The sequence below is a fragment of the Salvelinus fontinalis genome, chromosome 26 (genome assembly GCF_029448725.1).
Source record: "Salvelinus fontinalis isolate EN_2023a chromosome 26, ASM2944872v1, whole genome shotgun sequence".
Taxonomy (NCBI): domain Eukaryota; kingdom Metazoa; phylum Chordata; class Actinopteri; order Salmoniformes; family Salmonidae; genus Salvelinus; species Salvelinus fontinalis.
In genome coordinates this window covers 29509686-29529664 of record NC_074690.1, presented here as the reverse complement: position 1 = coordinate 29529664, position 19979 = coordinate 29509686, and the positions used below count along the sequence as shown (strand labels likewise).

Genomic DNA, 19979 nt, shown 5'->3' with positions numbered 1-19979 from the left:
TGTGCTACGCGCATGCGCAATACCCTCGACCACTGATACTCTAACATCCGCGATGCATACAAAGCCTTCTCCCATTCTCCCTTCGGCAAATCCGACCATGACGCGATCTTGCTCCTTCCGTCTTATTGGCAGAAACTCAAACAAGATGTACCAGTGACAACAACCATTCAACTCTGATCCGACCAATCGGAAACCACACTTCAAGATTGTTTAGATCAATATGTTCCGGTCAGCTTCTGAGAACAACATCGACCAATATGCTGACTCTATGAGTGTGGTTATAAAGAATTGCATTGGAGATGTTGTAACCACTGTGACTATTAAAACCTACCCTAACCAGAAACCGTGAATGCACAAAACTGAAAGCGCGATCCAAGAGGTCTGGGAATATGTCTGAATATAAATAGTGTAGTTATTCCCTCTGTAAGGCAATCAAACAAGCAAAATGCCAATACAGGGACAAGGTGGAGTCGCAATTCAACGGCTCAAACACGAGACATGTGTTGCAGGGTCTACAGGAAATCACGGACTACAAAAAGAAATCCAGCCACGTAATGGACACCGATGTCACGCTTCCAGACAAACTAAACACCTTCTTTGCCCGCTTTGATGATTATACAGTGCCACCGTCGTGGCCCGCTAACAAGGACTGCCCCCCCCCCCCTCTCATTCTCCATGGCTGGCGTGAGTAAAACATTTAAACGTGTTAACCCTTGCAAAGCTGGTGGCCCAGACGGCATCCTTAGCTGTGCCCTCAGCGCATGCACAGACCAGCTGGCTGGGGTGTTTACGGACATATTCAATCGCTCCCTATCCCAGGCTGTTGTCCACACATGTTTCAAGATGGCTACCATTGTTCCTGTACCCAAGAAAGCAAAGATAACAGAACTAAATGACTACCGCCCCGTAGCACTCACTTCTGTCATCATGAAGTGCTTTGAGAGACTAGTCAAATATCATATCACCTCCACCTTACCGGCCACCCGAGACCCACTTCAGTTTGCCTACCACCCCAACAGGTCCACAGACGACGCAATTGCCATCACACTGCACACTGCCCTATCCAATCTGCACAAGAGGAATGCCTATGTAAGAATGCTGTTCATTGACTACAGCTCAGCATTCAACACCATAGTACCCTCCAAGCTCATCATCAAGCTGGAGGCCCTGGGTCTCAACCCCACCCTGTGCAATTGGGGCCTGGACTTTCTGACGGGCCGCCCCCAGGTGGTGATGGTAGGAAACAACATTTCCACTTCACTGACCCTCAACACTGGGGCCCCACAAGGGTGCGTGCTCAGCCCCCTCCTGTACTCCCTGTTCACCCACGTTTGCGTGCCCATGGACGCCTCCAACTCAATCATAAAGTTTGCAGACGACACAACAGTAGTGGGCTTGATTACCAACAACGACGAGAGAGCCTACAGGGAGGAGGTGAGGGCACTCGGAGTGTGGTGTCAGGAAAACAACCTCTCACTCAACGTCAACAAAACAAAGGAGATGATCGTGGACTTCAGGAAACAGCAGACGGAGCACCCCCCTATCCACATCAAAGGGATAGCAGTGGAGAAAATGAAATGGTCCACCCACACAGACAGTGTGGTGAAGAAGGGGCAAACAGCGCCTCTTCAACCTCAAGAGTCACTCAAAACCCTGACAAACTTTTACAGATGCACAATCGAGTGCATACTGTCGGGCTGTATCACAGCCTGGTACTGCAATTGCACCGCCCTCCATGACACCTACAACGCCTTCACAGGAAGGCCAAAAGATCATCAAGGACATCAACCACCCGAGCCATTGCCTATTCACATCGCTACCATCCAGAAGGTGAGGTCAGTACAGGTGCAACAAAGCTGGTCCCAAGAGACTGAAAAACAGCTTCTATCTCAATGCCATCAGACTGCTAAACAGCAATCACTAACTCAGAGAGGCTGCCGCCTACATTAATACCCAATCACTGGCCACTTTAATAAATGGATCACTATTTACTTTATACAATGCTACTCTAAATATTGCCACTTTAATAATCTTACATTACTCATATCACATGTATACACTGTATTTTACACCATCTATTGCACCTTACCTATGCCGCTCAGCCATCGCTCATCCATATACTTACATGTATACATTCACCCCTTCAGGTTTGTGTTTATTAGGTTGTTGTTGGGGAATTGTTAGATTTCTTGTTAGATATTACTGCACTGTTGGGAACTATAAGCAGAAGCATTTCGCTACACTCACATTAACATCTGCTAACCATGTGTATGTAACAAATAACATTTTATTTTATTTTATTTTATGAAAACCTGCTCCAGAGCGCTCAGGACCTCAGCCTGGGGTGAAGGTTCACTTTCCAACAGGACAACAACGCTAAGCACACAGCCAAGACAACACAGGAGTGGCTTCGGGACAGGTTTCTGAATGTCCTTGAGTAGCCCAGCCAGAGCCTGGACTTGAACCCGATCAAACATCTCTGGAGCAGCAACGCTTCCCATCCAACCTGACAGAGCGTGAGAGGATCTGCAGAGAAGAATGGGAGAAATTACCCAAATACAGGTGTGCCAAGCTTGTAACGTCATAACCAAGAAGACTTGAGGCTTTAATCGCTGCCAAAGGTGCTTCAACAAGTACTGAGTAAAGGGACTGAATACTTATGTAAATGTGATATTTTATTTTTTTTTATTTTTTTTAATCAATTTTATCCCATTTTCTCCCCAATTTTCGTGGTATCCAATTGCTAGTAATTACTATCTTGTCTCATCGCTACAACTCCCGTACGGGCTCGGGAGAGACGAAGGTCGAAAGCCATGCGTCCTCCGAAGCACAACCCAACCAAGCCGCACTGCTTCTTAACACAGCGCGCCTCCAACCCGGAAGCCAGCCGCACCAATGTGTCGGAGGAAACACCGTGTACCTGGCCCCCTTGGCTAGCGCGCACTGCGCCCGGCCCGCCACAGGAGTCGCTGAAGCGCGATGAGACAAGGATATCCCTACCGGCCAAACCCTCCCTAACCCGGACGACGCTATGCCAATTGTGCGTCGCCCCACGGACCTCCCGGTCGCGGCCGGCTGCGACAGAGCCTGGGCGCGAACCCAGAGACTCTGGTGGCGCAGCTAGCACTGCGACATTTTACAACATTTACTGTTTTTGCTTTGTCATTATGGGGTATTGTGTGTAGATTGACAGGGGGGGGGGGACAATTTAATCAATTTTAGAGTAAGGCTGTAATGTAACAAAATGTGGAAAACATCAAGGGGTCTGAATACTTTCTGAATGTACTGTAAATACTTTACACCGTTGGTTAATAGACAGATTAATATGGCTATGGATAAAAGTTTTTGCTAATGCAACCATGCCTCACAGGGACACACCACAGACTATGTGATCAAGCTTCATAATCATCAGCGATGAGAGGAGAAAAAAATCAACTTTTGAAACATTCTTTCTCCCATTGCTCAATTTTCTGAAACAAAAGGATCTCATTCCCTCCCCGCCCCTCTGCATTCATTCCCTTTGATGAATTATATTCACGGGCAATCATTTCTGACGACTGCACACCAGTCAGCTCCAATCACTCAACAATAAGTGCTCAGTTGGGTAACAGTGGAGCCTAGCTAATGCCGGAACTGTACTGAGCATGCCCAGTGTCCACTAGTGTGGGGTTCAGATGCTTGGTAGAAGGGTGCAGGGAGTCTTCGCAACTGACCATGTATTCTGGAAATGGAATGATATTCCACAGTGTTTGGTTGGTACACTGCTCCCCTACCGTTTGAAACACCACTTTCATTGTGACAGTTCTGAAGAGGCTCAGAAGAGATGTTGAGAGCTGGGCTCCCTGGTGTTTTATTTCTCTGGGTTTTGTTTTATGTGATTGAGGTCGGAGAGAATCCCAACTAGACCCCCATCACTCCGTTGACCTTTTTGAAAGTTAACATTTCTCTTTCTTTGTAAATGGTCATGGCCTCTTCCATTTCTCCCTTGCTCACGTTAGTAGTGGTTGGTATAGCTGGGAGAAGGATTGTGAGGAGATGAAATGTTCCTGAGGCTCTTACCCGTCGGAGTGTATACATCACTGACTGTGGCGGCTCCGCAACTTCCAAGCCTTTTGGATCAGAATTAGCTCTCTGTTCCTAGTTTTCATTTCTCTCACACCCTCTCTCTCGCTTGCTCTCTCTCGCGCTCCCTCTCATCACACATCTCTCCTTCTCTCTCACATCTCTCCATTCCCCCCTCCTCACATTTCTCTTCCTCTCTTCCCCCTCCTCTCTCTCTCTCTCTCTCTTTCTCTCTTACGTGAACCCACTCGTTAATGCAATTGATTCTCGGTCTTTGAGAGCCGGTGACATGTGGAGTTGAGAAGCCAGAACTGGGGCATCTGTGTTGTCAGTGAGAGAGCTAACTGACAAACTGAAAGGCCTGATTGCAGACAGCTGTGATGGTTTGAGGTTGGACAGGTGCTGGAAGGTGTGTACAGGGAGGGTGCTGCCTTTGCACCAGTGTGTGTCTCTCTCTCTTTCTCTCTCTGTCTCTCCCTCTTTGTCTGTCTGTCTCTGTAGGTGTGCCGATAAGAGAGGTGTGGTAGTGGGGTGTGGGGTAACACGGTGGTCAGGGGGATGACGGAGGGCTCTGACAGTCCATAGCTAGCCTCAGGCTAACGCACTAAAGCACCATAGCTAGCATCGCCAGAGGAGGGTGCTGGATGAAAGTACCTCTCATTCGCCAAGAGCAGGGATTCAGTTCTAGCCTTTATCATTCTCTGCTGAATGATTTAATTCAGAACTTGTGGGAATAGAAAACAAGCCTTGTTCTTGATTTGAATATCTCTTAGAACTAACATGTTTTTTTCACACTAGACCATGTGCTATGGGGGTGGTTTGTTTGGCAAATATGTCTCACACACTCAAGCTTTTTCATGCTCAACAAGCATATTACGTTGTTCATTATTCATGCCGATGTTTGTTTTAAATGGACAATGCATATGTCATGTGTCACTTTGTTTTTCTGCTCTGTAAGTGAACCTCAATGCAATGTAGCCTTAGTGTCTAACTTAGTAGTCATAGATGAATATTGCTACACACACAATAAACCAAACCAAAGGCATTCAAAAGAAAAAGAGAACAAAAAGGTGCCTTATTATTTTATGTAATGCAGAAATTACATTATACCAAAACACCACTTATAGGAATTACCACCGCAACAGCTTCTGCAATTTACTACGTACAGTAATCACCAGATTGCAGTCATCTGAAAAGATAGATTGAAGATTGCAGTATAATAGACAGTGAGTGAGTGTTTTGTTTAGCACTGTATTGCAATGCTTGTTTTGAGTTCCAAATGGCACCCTATTCCCTATGTGGTGCACTACCTTATGGGCCCTGGTCAAAAGTAGTGCACTAAATAAGGAATAGGGTGCCATTGCGGATGCAGATGCCTGTACAGATCCAGTGCTGTTCTGTATTCATCCCTGTGTTTCCCGTGGTCCCCTGCAGGGAGTTTGGCTGGAGAGACCCAGAGCTGCCTGAGGTGATTCAGATGCTGCAACACCAGTTCCCCTCAGTCCAGTCCAACGCTGCAGCCTACCTCCAACACCTGTGCTTCGGAGACAACAAGATCAAGTCTGAGGTAACCTGCACCAGGCCGATATGGCTACTCATACATTTATACTGCCATGTGCTAGCGGGGACACCTGCATCCATTGCTACACATTATGAAATGTATAGGCCCCATAAAGTTGTTAAATCCGTGGCTAAAACATTGGGCTTAAAAAAAGTCCGAATCAGTCAGTGACTGCCCTGGGCAGCTGTTGTTTCATTTGAAACGTATGAAACATTGCAAAGTCCGCCTCCACCTTCATGTTCAGTACATCATCTAAAATCTATTTAAAAAACCTTTTTCGAGAATAATTCACAATTCTAGCTCAGGATCTATACCAGGTGCTAGAATTGTGAATTCTCCTCACATTAGTGGTCAGATAGTATTGCCTGATCTTGCCTCAACTGACTTTCCTCACCCTAATGTTGGATAGCTTGGTGGTGTCATATCTGTGTGTGATATGTGGGGACATTGGCTGGGTGAGGTAGAGGGATGGTGAGGTGGAGTGATGGTGAGATGGAGGGATGGTGAGGTATAGGGATGGTGAGATGGGGGAGGTGGAGATGGAGGGATGAGTTGCAAGTGAGATGCTGTCTTGGAGGGATTGGAAGAAAGTCATTAGGTCAGCTGATACCTTTTCCTGGAACACTGCTCATCTCATCGCCTCTCAGACAGATATATCACAGCACAGGCAGCATGGGCAGACACACACACACACACACACACACACACACACACACACACACACACACACACACACACACACACACACACACACACACACACACACACACACACACACACACCTTGGCAATCACACACATAGGCACACACACACAGCCGTAGACACACACTATGATATACTATATATACAAAAGTATGTGGACACCCCTTCAAATTAGTGGATATCTTCTATTTCAGCCCATTGCTGACAGGTGTATAAAATCGAGCACACAGCCATGCGATCTCCATAGACAAACATTGGCAGTAGAATGGCCTTACTGAAGAGCTCAGTGACTTTCAACATGGCACCATCATAGGATGCCACCTTTCCAACAAGTCAGTTCGTCAAATTTCTTCCCTGCTAGTGCTGCCCAGGTCAACTGTAAGTGCTGTTATTGTGAAGTGGAAACGTCTAGGAGCAACAACGGCTCAGTCAGTTGTGGACCGCCGAGTGCTGTAGCGTGTAGCGTGTAAAAATGGTCTATCCTAGGTTGCAACACTCACTACTGAGTTCCAAACTGCCTCTGGAAGCAATGTCAGCACAAGAACTGTTCATCGGGAGCGTCATGAAATGGGTTTCCATGGCCGAGCAGCCGTACACAAGCCTAAGATCACCATGCGCAATGCCAAGCCTCAGCTGGAGTGGTGTAAAGCTCGCCGCCATTGGACTCTGGAGCAGTGGAAACATGTTCTCTGGAGTGATGAATCCCGCTTCACCATTTGGCAGTCTGACGGACGAATCTAGGTTTGGTGGAAACCAGGAGAAAGCTACCTGCCCTAATGCATAGTGCCAACTGTAAAGTTTGGTGGAGGAGGAATAATGGTCTGGGGCTGTTTTTCATGGTTCGGGCTAGGCTACTTAGTTCCAGTGAAGGTAAATCTCAACGCAACAGCATACAATGTCATTCTAGACGATTCTGTGCTTTGAACTTTGTGGCAACTCTTTGGGGAAGGCCCTTTCCTGTTTCAGCATGACAATGCCCTTTTGCACGTGGTCCATACTAAAATGGTTTGTCAAGATTGGTGTTGGAGAATTTGACTGGCCTGCACAGAGCCCTGACCTCAACCCCATTGAACACCTTTGGGATGAATTGGATCGCCGACTGCGAGTCAGGCCTAATCGCCCAACATCAGTGCCCGACCTCACTAATGCTCTTGTGGCTGAAGGGAAGCAAGTCCCCACAGCAATGTTCCAACATCTAGTAGAAAGCCTTCCCAGAAGAGTGGAGAGGCTGTTATAGCAGCAAAAGGGAGACAACTCCATATTAATGCCCATGATTTTGGAATGAGACGTTCGACAAGCAGGTGTCCACATACTTCTGGTCATGTCGTGTATTTATAGTACTGCGAGGCGATGCACGTTAGCTATGTGTGTCATCATGGTACCTTGTCTCGCCTAGCAGTATCTTGGTTATTTTTGGAGTAGAATGCTGTGTGAAGGAAATTACTATTTAATGGGCACTCTATTTTAGTAACAGTAGAGCAATGGAGATGGAGGGACATTTGTATAGTAAGTCAATGTCGTCATAAACAGAAGGGAATATACAGCATATACTGGATAATGGCAGCATGTACTGTATGTAGCCTGCAATCTTGTGAGCCAGTGTCTATCACCTTTGCCAACAGAGCACCCAGATAAACAGGCTCTGATTTGTAATGGTTTTTCTCCTCTGTGTTTAATTGGAGTTGAGATGGACAGCAAGAGCAGCAGTGCTGATCCATTCTGTTGGGCCTAGCAGCACATCTGCTGACTGTTGGCACCACTCCTCTGGTGTGCGTGCGTACGCACACGTCTGTACGTATGTTTGTGACACTCTACCTGGTCGTCTTATCTCACTTCCTCTGTCACTGTGTCAATATGTCACTCTGTCCTTTGTCTCTCTGTGACAGTGTTTCCTTGGCCTGTCTGTCTGTGAGCAGATTAACCAAAATGTCTGTTATTTTTCATTTTTTAAACAACTGACTGACATTGGTTGAATTATTTGAATTCCATTTAGTTCGTTTTTTTTCTGTGAGCTCAATGCACACATTGCAGTTTTTCAAGAGATAAATCAATCCAGTCTAAACTTCGCTATGTAGTTGGGAGTTAGTTGTAGTTTCCAGCAGGCCAATATTCTGCATAGTTTAGCGCAGAAAACATATTCATTAACTACAATGACCACAATGAATACATTGCATATCTACTTGTCCGGACTGTGTTTCTTTTACGCCTGCTATGGAAGACAGAAGAATGCGCGATTGTGAGGTAATATAGAGAGCAGCTGTTGCTTCGCAAAGTATCTCTACCTGAAAATATACAATCTCAGTGATTGACAGTTGGTATTAAGCATTCATAAAAGCATGCCTTATTTACTTTGAAGAAAATAGTGATTTTGTCAGACAGCATAGGAAGCAGCTCTATAGAGATGAGATGATGATTTGGAATGAAATAATAAAGTCATCAAATAAACAAATGTATAACATTTTATTAAAGTAAAGTAATGTGAATAAATTATGATTAATAAGTGATAAGCAGTAATAGGCAGTCACTACCATCATGGGACTTTTATTTAATTGTTTTATTCTATGTTGTTACAGCATTCAACCCACATAATGCATAGCGCATTTAATGTAAATAATAAAACATAAATATTTTTTATAATCGAACCAAAACTGAACCGACCTCAAAAAGCACTAATCGCTCAGCACTGATATGCAGCCACGTGACTCTAGAGCCCTCAAGCTCAGCTCTGGACCTCGAAGCCACTTCCACTGCGTCTTTTCATTGTTCCCCTCTAATCAGGGACTGATTTAGACCTGGGACACCAGATGTGTGCAATTAATTATTAGGTAGAACAGAAAACCAGCAGGCTCCGGACCTCATAGGGTAGGATTTGAGGACCCCTGCTCTAGAGTAATGAGGGAGGAAGGAACTGTCTGATCTGGCTCTAGTTGATTTACAGAGGAAAGGTACCTGAGTGAAATAAAGAACAGGATTCATAGGGATGCCTCCAGGGATATTGTTGTCAATACTGAAAACTATAGATGACTTCTGTGGCAGACAGTTTGTCAAATTGAACTGTATAGAACTGTAGCTAGCTACACTATTGCATGCATGTTTGTACTGTTCTTTGTCTATCTATTAATTTTGATCTAGTCTTAATCGATTCGTTATGATCCACTAACGTCCTCCTTTTCTCTCCTCTCCCTGTTCCTCTCACCAGATCCGAAGGCAGGGAGGAATCCAGCTGCTGGTGGATCTGCTGGATCACAGGATGACCGACGTGCACCGCAGCGCCTGTGGAGCTTTGAGAAACCTGGTATACGGAAAGGCCAACGATGACAACAAGATCGCCCTGAAGAACTGCGGGGGGATCCCAGCCCTGGTCCGCCTGCTGAGGAAGACCACCGATGTGGAGATCAGGGAGCTGCTTACAGGTAAACAGAGTTTGGTGCTAAGTTTTTACAAAGAGTGACATAACATAGCCTTTCTATATGACATTATAAAGGCTCATACCTGCTTATAACAAGTTATTAAGCATTTTACCTGGATGCTTATATCTAGAGTTTATACACAAGCTGAATTTAACAGGACATTGGTACTGGGAGCTGGATAACTAACAACTACTGAAGGCTATAGTGGTGAAGAATCAGAAAGGGACTTTTCACATCAACATCCTTAGTCAACATCCTTGGTTAAGCAGTGGTTAAAACTAATATCCGCAAATGACTTACTGGATAGAAAATTCTTATATTTTATTAAATACAATATGATGTAATACTTGCATGGTGCTATTATCTATTAAAGGAGCGCTGTTCTAATTGAAACATTGCCTAAATGTACTTAGTCAATAACAAGTGAGAGGTTAAATCCCCTAGTCATGTTTATAGACGGCATTATTTTAATATTTATTTTTTACTGTAGCGGGGATTCTGAGCCTGGAAATGCTTTGGAAATAAATGGTTTGTTCTGGTGCTGTCTTAAAGGAGATTACCATATAAATGAGAAAGCAGTTCAACGCACGGAACACAGAGTCCCTCCTGTCACAAATTAATCAGGCATCAGAAAACCTTCCCGGCCCAGAGGAATTCTGCCTCTTCACTTCTTCTCTTCTGGCTGTTTAAATCAGAGTCACAGTGACCGCCTGCGCCTCCTCTCCCCTCCCTGTGACTGGGCATGGATTAACGGGACTATTTACCCGTTTCTCTCCATCTCCCAGCCTTCCCTGTGCCACCGACTGCCAGGAGGCATCCTACTTAGGGAAGCGGTAGCGGCGGTTTATGACATCGCAGGAAGCCAAACCAGGTTGTTGTTTTCTCTGCTGCTCTAGCAACACCCCCCCCCCCCCCCCCCCCCCGCGAGCTAAAGATGATTATTTAGCGGGAATAAAGCTCCTTTAAATGGCGGATTTCTTGTCTCCTGAGATTAGAGATGTGGATTGTGTCCTGGACTCCAAGTGACATCGAACAGGAACCCATGTTGCTGCACTTACACAGCCAGGACGCAATTAGTCTAGTTTAGTGGAGGGGTGGATGAGATGTGGTCGTGCTGGATTATGGTTAATCAAGTTGTCCTTCTGTAGGTCTTGGAGTAAATTAATTGAAAAGTAGAGTAGTTGGATGAGATTGAAATGTAGAAATGTACAGCCATCTACAGACAACAATTCATAGACATATACACTGAGTGTACAAAAAGTTTGGAACACCTGCTCTTTCCATGACATAGACTGACCAGGTGAATCCAGGTGAACGCTATGATCCCTTATTGATGTCACCTGTTAAATCCACTTCAATCAGTGTAGATGGGGAGGAGACAGGTTAAAGAAGGTTTTTAAGCCTTGAGACAATTGAGAGTGAGATTGTGTATGTGTGCCATTCAGAGGGTGAATGGGCAAGATAAAATATTTAAGTGCCTTTGAACGGGGTATGGTAGTAGGTGCCAGGCGTACCGGTTTGAGTGTGTCAAGAACTGCAACGCTGCTGGGTTTTTCACGCTAAACAGTTTTCCGTGTGTATCAAGAATGGTCCACCACTCAAAGGACATCCAGCCAACTTGACACTGTGGCAAGTATTGGAGTCAACATGGGCCAACATCCCTGTGGAATGCTTTCAACACCTTGTAGTCCATGCTCCGACGAATTGAGGTTGTTCTGAGGGCAAAAGGGGATGCTCTATATTAGGAAGGTGTTCCTAATGTTTTGTACACTCCGTGTATATTTGGTACCCTGGTGGCTCACTATAGAGTGGCTGATTTAATTAGAACGTCATCTGCACTGAATCAGTCCTTTTCCACTTGACTGCGGGCTCACGACACGGCGGCTGCCTCACCTCAACCACAACAGGTTCATTCCTCAAATTCCATTTCCGTCACCTTGACAACCTGCACAGTGCCCTCACCTTCCACGGCCCCCTGTAGAGTTAATTTAGGTCCAGTTCTGCAGACGGCCCACTTTCTCCCCATGTAATGATGCTCTCGCTCCCCACCTAGCACCCCCCGCACCGCATTGCCTCCCCGATGATGTAAGGCTGAGGCAATTAACCTCTTTCATCTGTCAGGCGAAATAAAAAAATATGTTAAAGGTAGTTATTATGCGCCGAGCCTGCCGCCACTCTAGGCAGCAGCCCTTTCATTTTTGAAAACACAGAAATGCTGTGCGCCGCCCCGAGTGCGGTAAAGTGATGCTCTCTGTAAGATTACTGTCTCCACTAATTATGAGCAACGCAGCTAGTTATTTAGATGCAGAGCAGACCACAAGGAAAACATCCCAACATAACTGATAAGACGAATGTAGATCTGTGTAATTACATTGTTGTTGTGAGAGGAACGGGTGAAGAGTGGCTGTCTGCCTCATCACTGGTAATTGCAATCATAAATGCTACAGTGTCCTGGGAGGGACATGACACGGTGAAGGTCAACAAGAATTATAAAGTGTTGGGCCAGCTGTCAAGGTCATTACAATCTGTGTGTGTGTGTGTGTGTGTGTGTGTATGTGTGTGTGTATGTGTGTGTGTGTGTGTGTGTGTGTGTGTGTGTGTGTGTGTGTGTGTGTGTGTGTGTGTGTGTGTGTGTGTGTGTGTGTGTGTGTGTGTGTGTGTGTGTGTGTGTGAGAGCCCTCTCAACAAATCACAGTGGTATGTGGTATGGAGTGTTGTAGAGTGAAGGACCCTCTCCTCTTCCTCCTCCTCCCTCTTCCTCTCTCCTCTTATAGATAATTGGCCAGCTCTTGTGCTGTGTGTGTGTATCTCGACCTTTGGCTGACAGCGGCTGCTCACCCCTTAACATTATCCATGGCAGAGTCACCATGTTCCGACCACATCCTATTGAAAGCAATTTATGGTGACACATGAGTCGGTTGTCTTTTTATTATACTTAACAAAAATATAAACGCAACAGGTAGTCCCATCTTTCATGAGCTGAAATAAAATGTTCCATACTCACAAAAAGCCTATTTCTCTCAAATTGTGTGCACAAATTAGTTTACATCCCTGTTAGTGAGTTTTCTTTCTTTGTTTCCTTAGATAATTCTAGATAATTATGCCTAGATAATTCATCCACTTGACAGGTGTGGCATATAAAGAAGCTGATCATTACACAGGTGCACTTTGTGCCGGGGACAATAAAAATCCACTCTAAAATGTGCAGTCTTGTCACATAACACAATGTCACAGATGTCTCAAGTTTTGAGGGAGCGTGCAATTGGCATGCTGACTGCAGGAATGCTCTCCAGAGCTGTTGCCAGAAAATGTAATGTTCATTTCTCTACCATAAGCCTCCTCCAATGTTGTTTTAGAAAATTTGGCAGGACGTCCAACCGGCCTCACAACGGCAGACCACATGTAACCATTCCAACCCAGGACCTTCATATCCAGCATTTTCACCTACGAGATTGTCTGTGGGTTTGAACAACCCAAGATTTTCTGCACAAACTGTCAGAAATCGTCTCAGGGAAGCTCATCTGCATGCTCGTCGTCCTCACCAGGGTTTTGACTTGACTGCAGTTCGACGTCAAAACCAACTGGTCAAATGCTCACCTTCGATGGCCACTGGCACGCTGGGGAAGTGTGCTCTTCACGGATGAATCCTGGTTTCAACTGTACCGGGCAGATTGCAGACAATGTGTATGGTGTCATGTGGGTGACATCAGCAATATCAACGTTTTGAACCGAATGCCCCATGGTGGCAGTGAGGTTATGGTATGGGCAGGCATAAGCTACGGACAAAGAACACAATTGCATTTTATCGATGACCATTTCAATGCACAGAGATATCGTGACGAGATCTTGAGGCCTATGGTTGTTCCATTCATCCGCCGCCTTAACCTCATGTTTCAGCATGATAATACACAGCCTCATGTCATGTCACAAGGATCTGTACACAACTCCTAGAAGCTTAAAATGTTCCAGTTCTTCCATGGCCTGCATTCTCACCAGACATGTCACCCATTGAGCATGTTTGGGATGCTCTGGATTGAAGTGTACGACAGCGTGTTCCAGTTACTGCCATTATCCAGCAACTTCGCACAGCCATTGAAGAGGAGTGGGACAACATTCCACAGGCCACAATCAACAGCCTGATCAACCTTATGCAAAAAGATGTGTCGCGCTGCATGAGGCAAATAGTGGTCACACCAGATACTGACTGATTTTCTGATCCAAGCCACTACCTTTTTTTTAAGGTATCTGTCACCAACATATGCATATCTGTATTCTCAGTCATGTGAAATCCATAGATTAGGGCCTAATGCATTTATTTCAATTGACTGATTTCCTTATATGAACTATAACTCCGTAACATTTTGAAATTGTTGCATGTTGCGTTTATATTTTTGTTCAGTGTATTATGAGGAATGTTATTTTGGTATCATCATACAGCTGCTGTAATTCAGGTTCAGTTGAAGTCATATGTAAACTGGGATGTGAGATACTCTCTGTGGACACGTAATGCCTCTGTTCAGTGTTCAGTAAAGCACCCGAGATTGAGGAGGAAGACTGAAGTCGTAGTCAGTGTGGTTAAAGAGGAGAGAGGAGAGCCCAGCTGCAGAGAGAGAGCTTCCTCCCTGTCTCTGTGTAGGTTACGCATACAGTCTGTGCCAAAGCCGCTGGCTTGGAATGTAATTGGTAGGTTGGCTGGTTGCACATGAAATTACAGAAAAAATTATCCAAATCTATGAAGCCCTAGGTGACCAGTTTATTGCACAATCACGACGGCCTCTCACTAAATCAAAACTAGCGACTGCAATATGCTCTTTTGTGAACATATGCATGACAAATAATTAAACGTTTATAGAATCTTACCGTTTCTTTTCAGTGTTTCGAAAAATGTTGTCACACATGATCCTTATTTCAATTTCAGAGGAGGTATATTCACATTTTTTCCTTCACAAAGTCTATACGATTCAGCACAGTTTCCACTCTCATCTGCGCAATATACCTCCTGACCATTCTCCCACGTTAAATCACTATTCGTCAACATCTTATCCTATCTGATGTTCTGTGTTCAGGTGTGCTGTGGAACCTGTCGTCGTGTGATGCCCTGAAGATGCCCATTATCCAGGATGCCCTGGCCGTGCTGACCAACGCTGTCATCATCCCCCACTCGGGCTGGGACACCTCGCCCCATCAGGAGGACCGCAAGCTGCACTTGCACTCCTCCCAGGTGCTCCGCAATGCCACTGGCTGCCTCAGGTCAGTACTGTTACTGGACCCTCGGGTCAATCAATCAATCTATCAAATGTATTTGCTAGCTTTTTACATCAGCAGTTGTCACTAAGTCCTTTACAGTTACCCATCATAGACCCCAAAGCAAAGCAGGAGTGAAAGCACAGTGGCAGGGTCAGAGGTTTAAGTTCACAAGTCATGACAGCGTATGTTAACTCTGAGTTTACATGCAATGGGTGGTAAGGTCTCTTCTGGGGACTTGAACTCTTCTTCTCTGGGTAGATTTTACTGAGAGCAGTCGGCTTCTCGTAGGTCAATATCTTCCTGCTCTGTCGATCCCTAGCTTGTTCCTTTGTGTTGGTAATGCAGTATGTAACACATTGCTCTTTCACACATGAATACTTTGGAAGCTTTGTTCTCATTGTGAATATTGACTTGACGAATGAGGGTTATTGATCAAGGAAGTTTTATCACAGACAATGAATGCCACAAGTGTTAGACTGATTATGTGAACCCATGTATCATGTTTCTAATTACCTACATTATGAGGGATGTTGTGTGAAAATGCCATGTCAGCACTCTTTGAGGCTTAAAGATGCCTGCTCTGCATTAAAGCATCCTATAGTTCTGTAATATTGTCAAAGGGCTTTCTGGTTATGGCGCTGGCATCGGAAGACAATTGGCTGTGTGTCAAGTGTTTCAACTCTTGATATCTGGGCCCGCGTCCCCTGCGTACCAGCAGGAGAAGCGTCTGTGAAGGAGAATAATGAGATCTTAGCTAATACATTGCCTGTCTGCTCATTCTGGGGTTATTCATTTTAGCTACAGTGCATTACCCTCTCTGTGCAATATGTCACCGCTTCTCTGTTGTGGTATTACCTGCTAATAGTTGATGGAAAGAAAACAAAGGCTTGGGGTCTATTTTAATATGCACACATTACCATGTCAAAGCAGGAAGTGATTAATGGAAGGGAGGTCGGGCTTTGTGGGGACATGTCCCATTCCCATTGGCACCCAGACAGGTAGTCCTCTGCAGCACAACCAATCAGCAGTGCAGCAGCGTGAAGTGGGAGGAATCCCGCTGTAAGTGAAATGTGCTGAGTCTTAATGTCTGCCTGTGATGAGGGATGGCTGACTTTACAGTAAATCCCTGAGCTGAGCAGGCTAATTCATCTGTTTCATGGGTCGTTAAGGAACAGAACAGAACAGAACAGGGGCTTTGATTGAATGTTTAATGTGCGGGACCAAGATGCCTTGCCACCTGCCGCCTTATCACACATTTGTCCCTCATCATGTGACATTCACTCTGGCAGAACAGAATCACCATGGCTGACAGGGAGCAACGCAGCACACTAGTTGACTTTCATTCTTCACAGGATGCCTCTCTGCCAGGCATCAACTGCTGTGTAATGGGAGAAAGTCTGCCAATATGATCATGGCCCTGACTGATCAGCAAGATAACATACTCACCATCTCTATCTATCACACCCATGCTCACAAAAGAGTCAACAAACCTATGTTCCCTTTTTTGTATAATTTCCTTTAATCTCTGGGGTCAGCTGTTGCGTCTGGTCTACCCTGGGGGGGGGGGGGGTCAGTGGACAGTGACTGCTGTTTGTGTTGGAACGACCTGATAAAGGACCCCGTGTCTCACCTCCTAGACCCCGTCTCTCCCCTCTAAACTCAATGATCATTGGAAGAAAATAAAAAAACGTAACAGAACAGATACACATAGATTAGATTGATCAATGGCCTGCTTTGTTTATCAGGCCCATTTCAAAGTGCTGGAGGTGCTGACGGGGTCACAAACAGGCCATCAATAATCTCCCTGTCTTTTGGCCCCAAACTCCACCAGCAGGCACTCTTAGATAATGGCCATGGTGTCCATCTAGAGGCCTCCTTTAAGACAAGCCTGTCTGCATCATTACAGACTCTTAGTGACCTGACATTTAAAGGGCAGCGGTGAGGAGCTCTTTAGGACAGAGACTGTGTCCCAAATGGCACCCTATTCCCTTGTCAAAAGCGGGACACTATATAGGTAGTATGGGCTGAAATGGGGCTGATGGGCCAGTCTTGTCATGGAGTCAAACTATACTATCGTTAATGCCATTTAGCTATAGCCTACATTCATTCATATATTCATGTTTATGTATCCTTATTTTACCATGTAGGTTGACTGAGAACATATTCTCTTTTACAGCAGCGACCTTGGGAAGTTACAGGGGGAGGAGATGGGATAAATGAGCCAATTGGAAGCTGGGGATGATTAGGTGGCCATGATGGTATGAGAGGCAGATTGGGAATTTAACCAGGACACCGGAGTTAATGTCTCTACTCTTAATATCTCTACTCCTACGAAGTGCAATGGGCTCTTTAGTGACCACAGAGAGTCAGGACACCCGTTTTAACTTCCCATCCGAAAGACCGATTTTGAGCAATTATGACAACAGTAAGTGAAGATGTATAAATTTAGGCCTGAAATTAAACTGAACTACCTGTAGCTACAGTACAATATTACAGGGATACATTGCTGAAGAGAAATGTGTCTGTTGTTGCAGGAATGTGAGCTCGGCGGGGGAGGAGGCTCGCAGGAGGATGAGAGAGTGCGAGGGCCTCACTGACGCTCTGCTCTACGTGATCCAGACCGCCTTGGGCAGCAGCGAGATCGATAGCAAGGTTTGACTTTGTGTTTCCTTTCATCTCTCATAAAGAATACAATTTTAACATGACGCTGAGGGAATGACAGACCTGGGCGACCCATCATTACAAAACACTCACACTCACTCACATACACACACCACAACTATCAAAAGTTGCTGAGAGCTTCGGTGACACCTAGATGAAACGAAGACATAACGCCCAGCATAGACCCCAGACAGTTTGGAAGCAGACCAGAAATATAATCTATCCACACACTTGTTAGCTTCCTGGACTGTTTATAAGTGTATAAGCAATCAGACATCCTATCCACCATAACCACCCTCGTCACAACTGACTTCTCCAAGGCCTTTGACAAAATCGTACACACCATCACCATTTAATGACTAAACCAATTGGGTGTCAGACCTTCCCTCACACCATGGCTCTGCAGTTTTGTGACCAGCCACAAACAACAGGTACGCTACCAAGACAGCCTCTCAGACTGGCAGGAACTGATGGGAGGTGTTCCTCAAGGAACTCTTCTGGGCCCTCTCATCTTCCTTCTGGTCACAGAAAGTGCAGCCTGTGATTTTGACAATAGGTGGAAATATGTGGACGATCTAAATCTGGTCCACACGTGTACAACAGGAAACATCAGCACAGCACAGCCCCTGAACAACTTCGACACATGGGTACATGCAAGCAGAATATCACTGAACCCTGCCAAGTGCAAAATCCTATCAGTGACCTTCACAAGAAATCCACCTGTCCCATGCCCTCTCTGGAATGAGGGCCAGGATCTCAAAGTGTGTGATAGTGTGAAGACTTTAGGGTTAATGGTACAGAAGGACTTACAATGGAGCAAGTAGGTTGCTACAATGGTAATCAAGAGCAACAGAATCATTTTTCTCTTTCGCCGCCTTAAAAGGTTCCAAGTGTCGTAGGAAGACCTGGTTAGCATTTACACCGGCTACATACGTCCCACCCTGGAGTATGCCGCTCCTGCGTGGCACAGCTCACTGACCCAGGACCATTCTGATGACCTGGAGCGTATTCAGCAGAGAGCATGCCTCACCATCCTCGGAGGATACTCCAGTTATACTGAAGCACTTCAGACCCTGTCCCTACCTCGGCTTCATGAAAGACAGACAGCTCTGACTTCACTGTCAGCCTCCTAAACTCTCATTTCAGAGACTGGCTACCCCCTGACCAAATCACAGTAACCCGCAGCCTAAACAAACTGACTATGCTAAAGTCTAGAACTGAATGGTACATGAGGTCACCAATCCCATATTTCTGCTCAATGATTAATGAGTCACTTTAAGACCACAGGACATTATCGTTGTACATATTTTTTTACTCGTATTTTTGTATTTTGTTGCTCTTATCGATTAATATGTTGTATGTTAATGGGTTTCAGTTTGTATTGACTGCTATATGAGTAAAATAAAACTAGAAAAACACGTTGTGGACCTGGATCGGTGTGTCCTGAAGGTTGCCTCCCTGACTCTCTCCACCTCCTCATCCCCTGTAAATGACCTTCTTCATCAGGATTTAGTTGCTTAACACCTCTCCTGTCCTTGCTGGTGCACTGCATAGAGAGATAGGGAGAATCTACTGTGCAGTCTGGCTAGCAAAGATCATCAACAGCTCTGATTACACTGGTCATTTCCCAAAAGCCAATACCAGATGTCCAATTTCCTGCGAATGAATTCCTCAGAGTCTATGGAGTTAATGTTTTGAAATGTATTATTTAGGATAATACAAACAGCGCCTGTTTATATTATGTTGAGATTATATCCTTTATACGTACTAGTCAATGTTCAACTATTGGACGGATTCAATCACAGGTCAGGCATGGAGAAATTGACACACTCAGTCAATGTCAGATTATGTGTGGTTCAAGGTCACCTGTTTATGGCTTGTAAAAGACCTTGTGAATCAGAGAAAAAAAGGGACAAGATACTCCGTACGTACAGTACATGATAACCTCGAGCAGTGCAACGCACACACTACATTATCCCGATGTCAAGCAATAACAATGACAAACTGTTCTTCCCTAATAAAATACCTTCCCGATCTGCCCTCTCTGCTACAGTCATAAAGATACAGTAGGTTATGGTACCGTAAAGCTCCTCTGATTGTACCACTACGTACACGCTCTAAATGAGCTCCCTATTTTGTTTGGTTTCCGAGGGCCTTTGTTATGTCTGGACTACTTTCTGCCAACCAGTTTGAAGGAGATCTGGTCAGCCCTAATCCCACTCAAAATCCTTTACAAGACCAAAGTCACCCCACTACATTATTTTCTGCCTCAATGATCACTACAATGGGATTAGCACTACTGTAATGCTCTGGCCTGGATCCAGCACAGCAATCT

At 45.2% G+C, this 19979-nt stretch overlaps 1 protein-coding gene across 3 annotated transcripts in view; it reads left to right on the top strand.

The window, feature by feature from the left end:
- ctnnd2b (catenin (cadherin-associated protein), delta 2b) overlaps nucleotides 1-19979 on the top strand; it is a 104369-nt gene that overhangs the window by 68268 nt on the left and 16122 nt on the right. For all 3 annotated transcript variants that reach the window (XM_055883378.1, XM_055883379.1, XM_055883380.1), the window contains 4 exons: nucleotides 5497-5629; nucleotides 9526-9739; nucleotides 14803-14986; nucleotides 17518-17635. In XM_055883378.1, the coding sequence (XP_055739353.1) occupies nucleotides 5497-5629; nucleotides 9526-9739; nucleotides 14803-14986; nucleotides 17518-17635 (649 nt within the window). The remainder of the gene's footprint in view (nucleotides 1-5496; nucleotides 5630-9525; nucleotides 9740-14802; nucleotides 14987-17517; nucleotides 17636-19979) is intronic.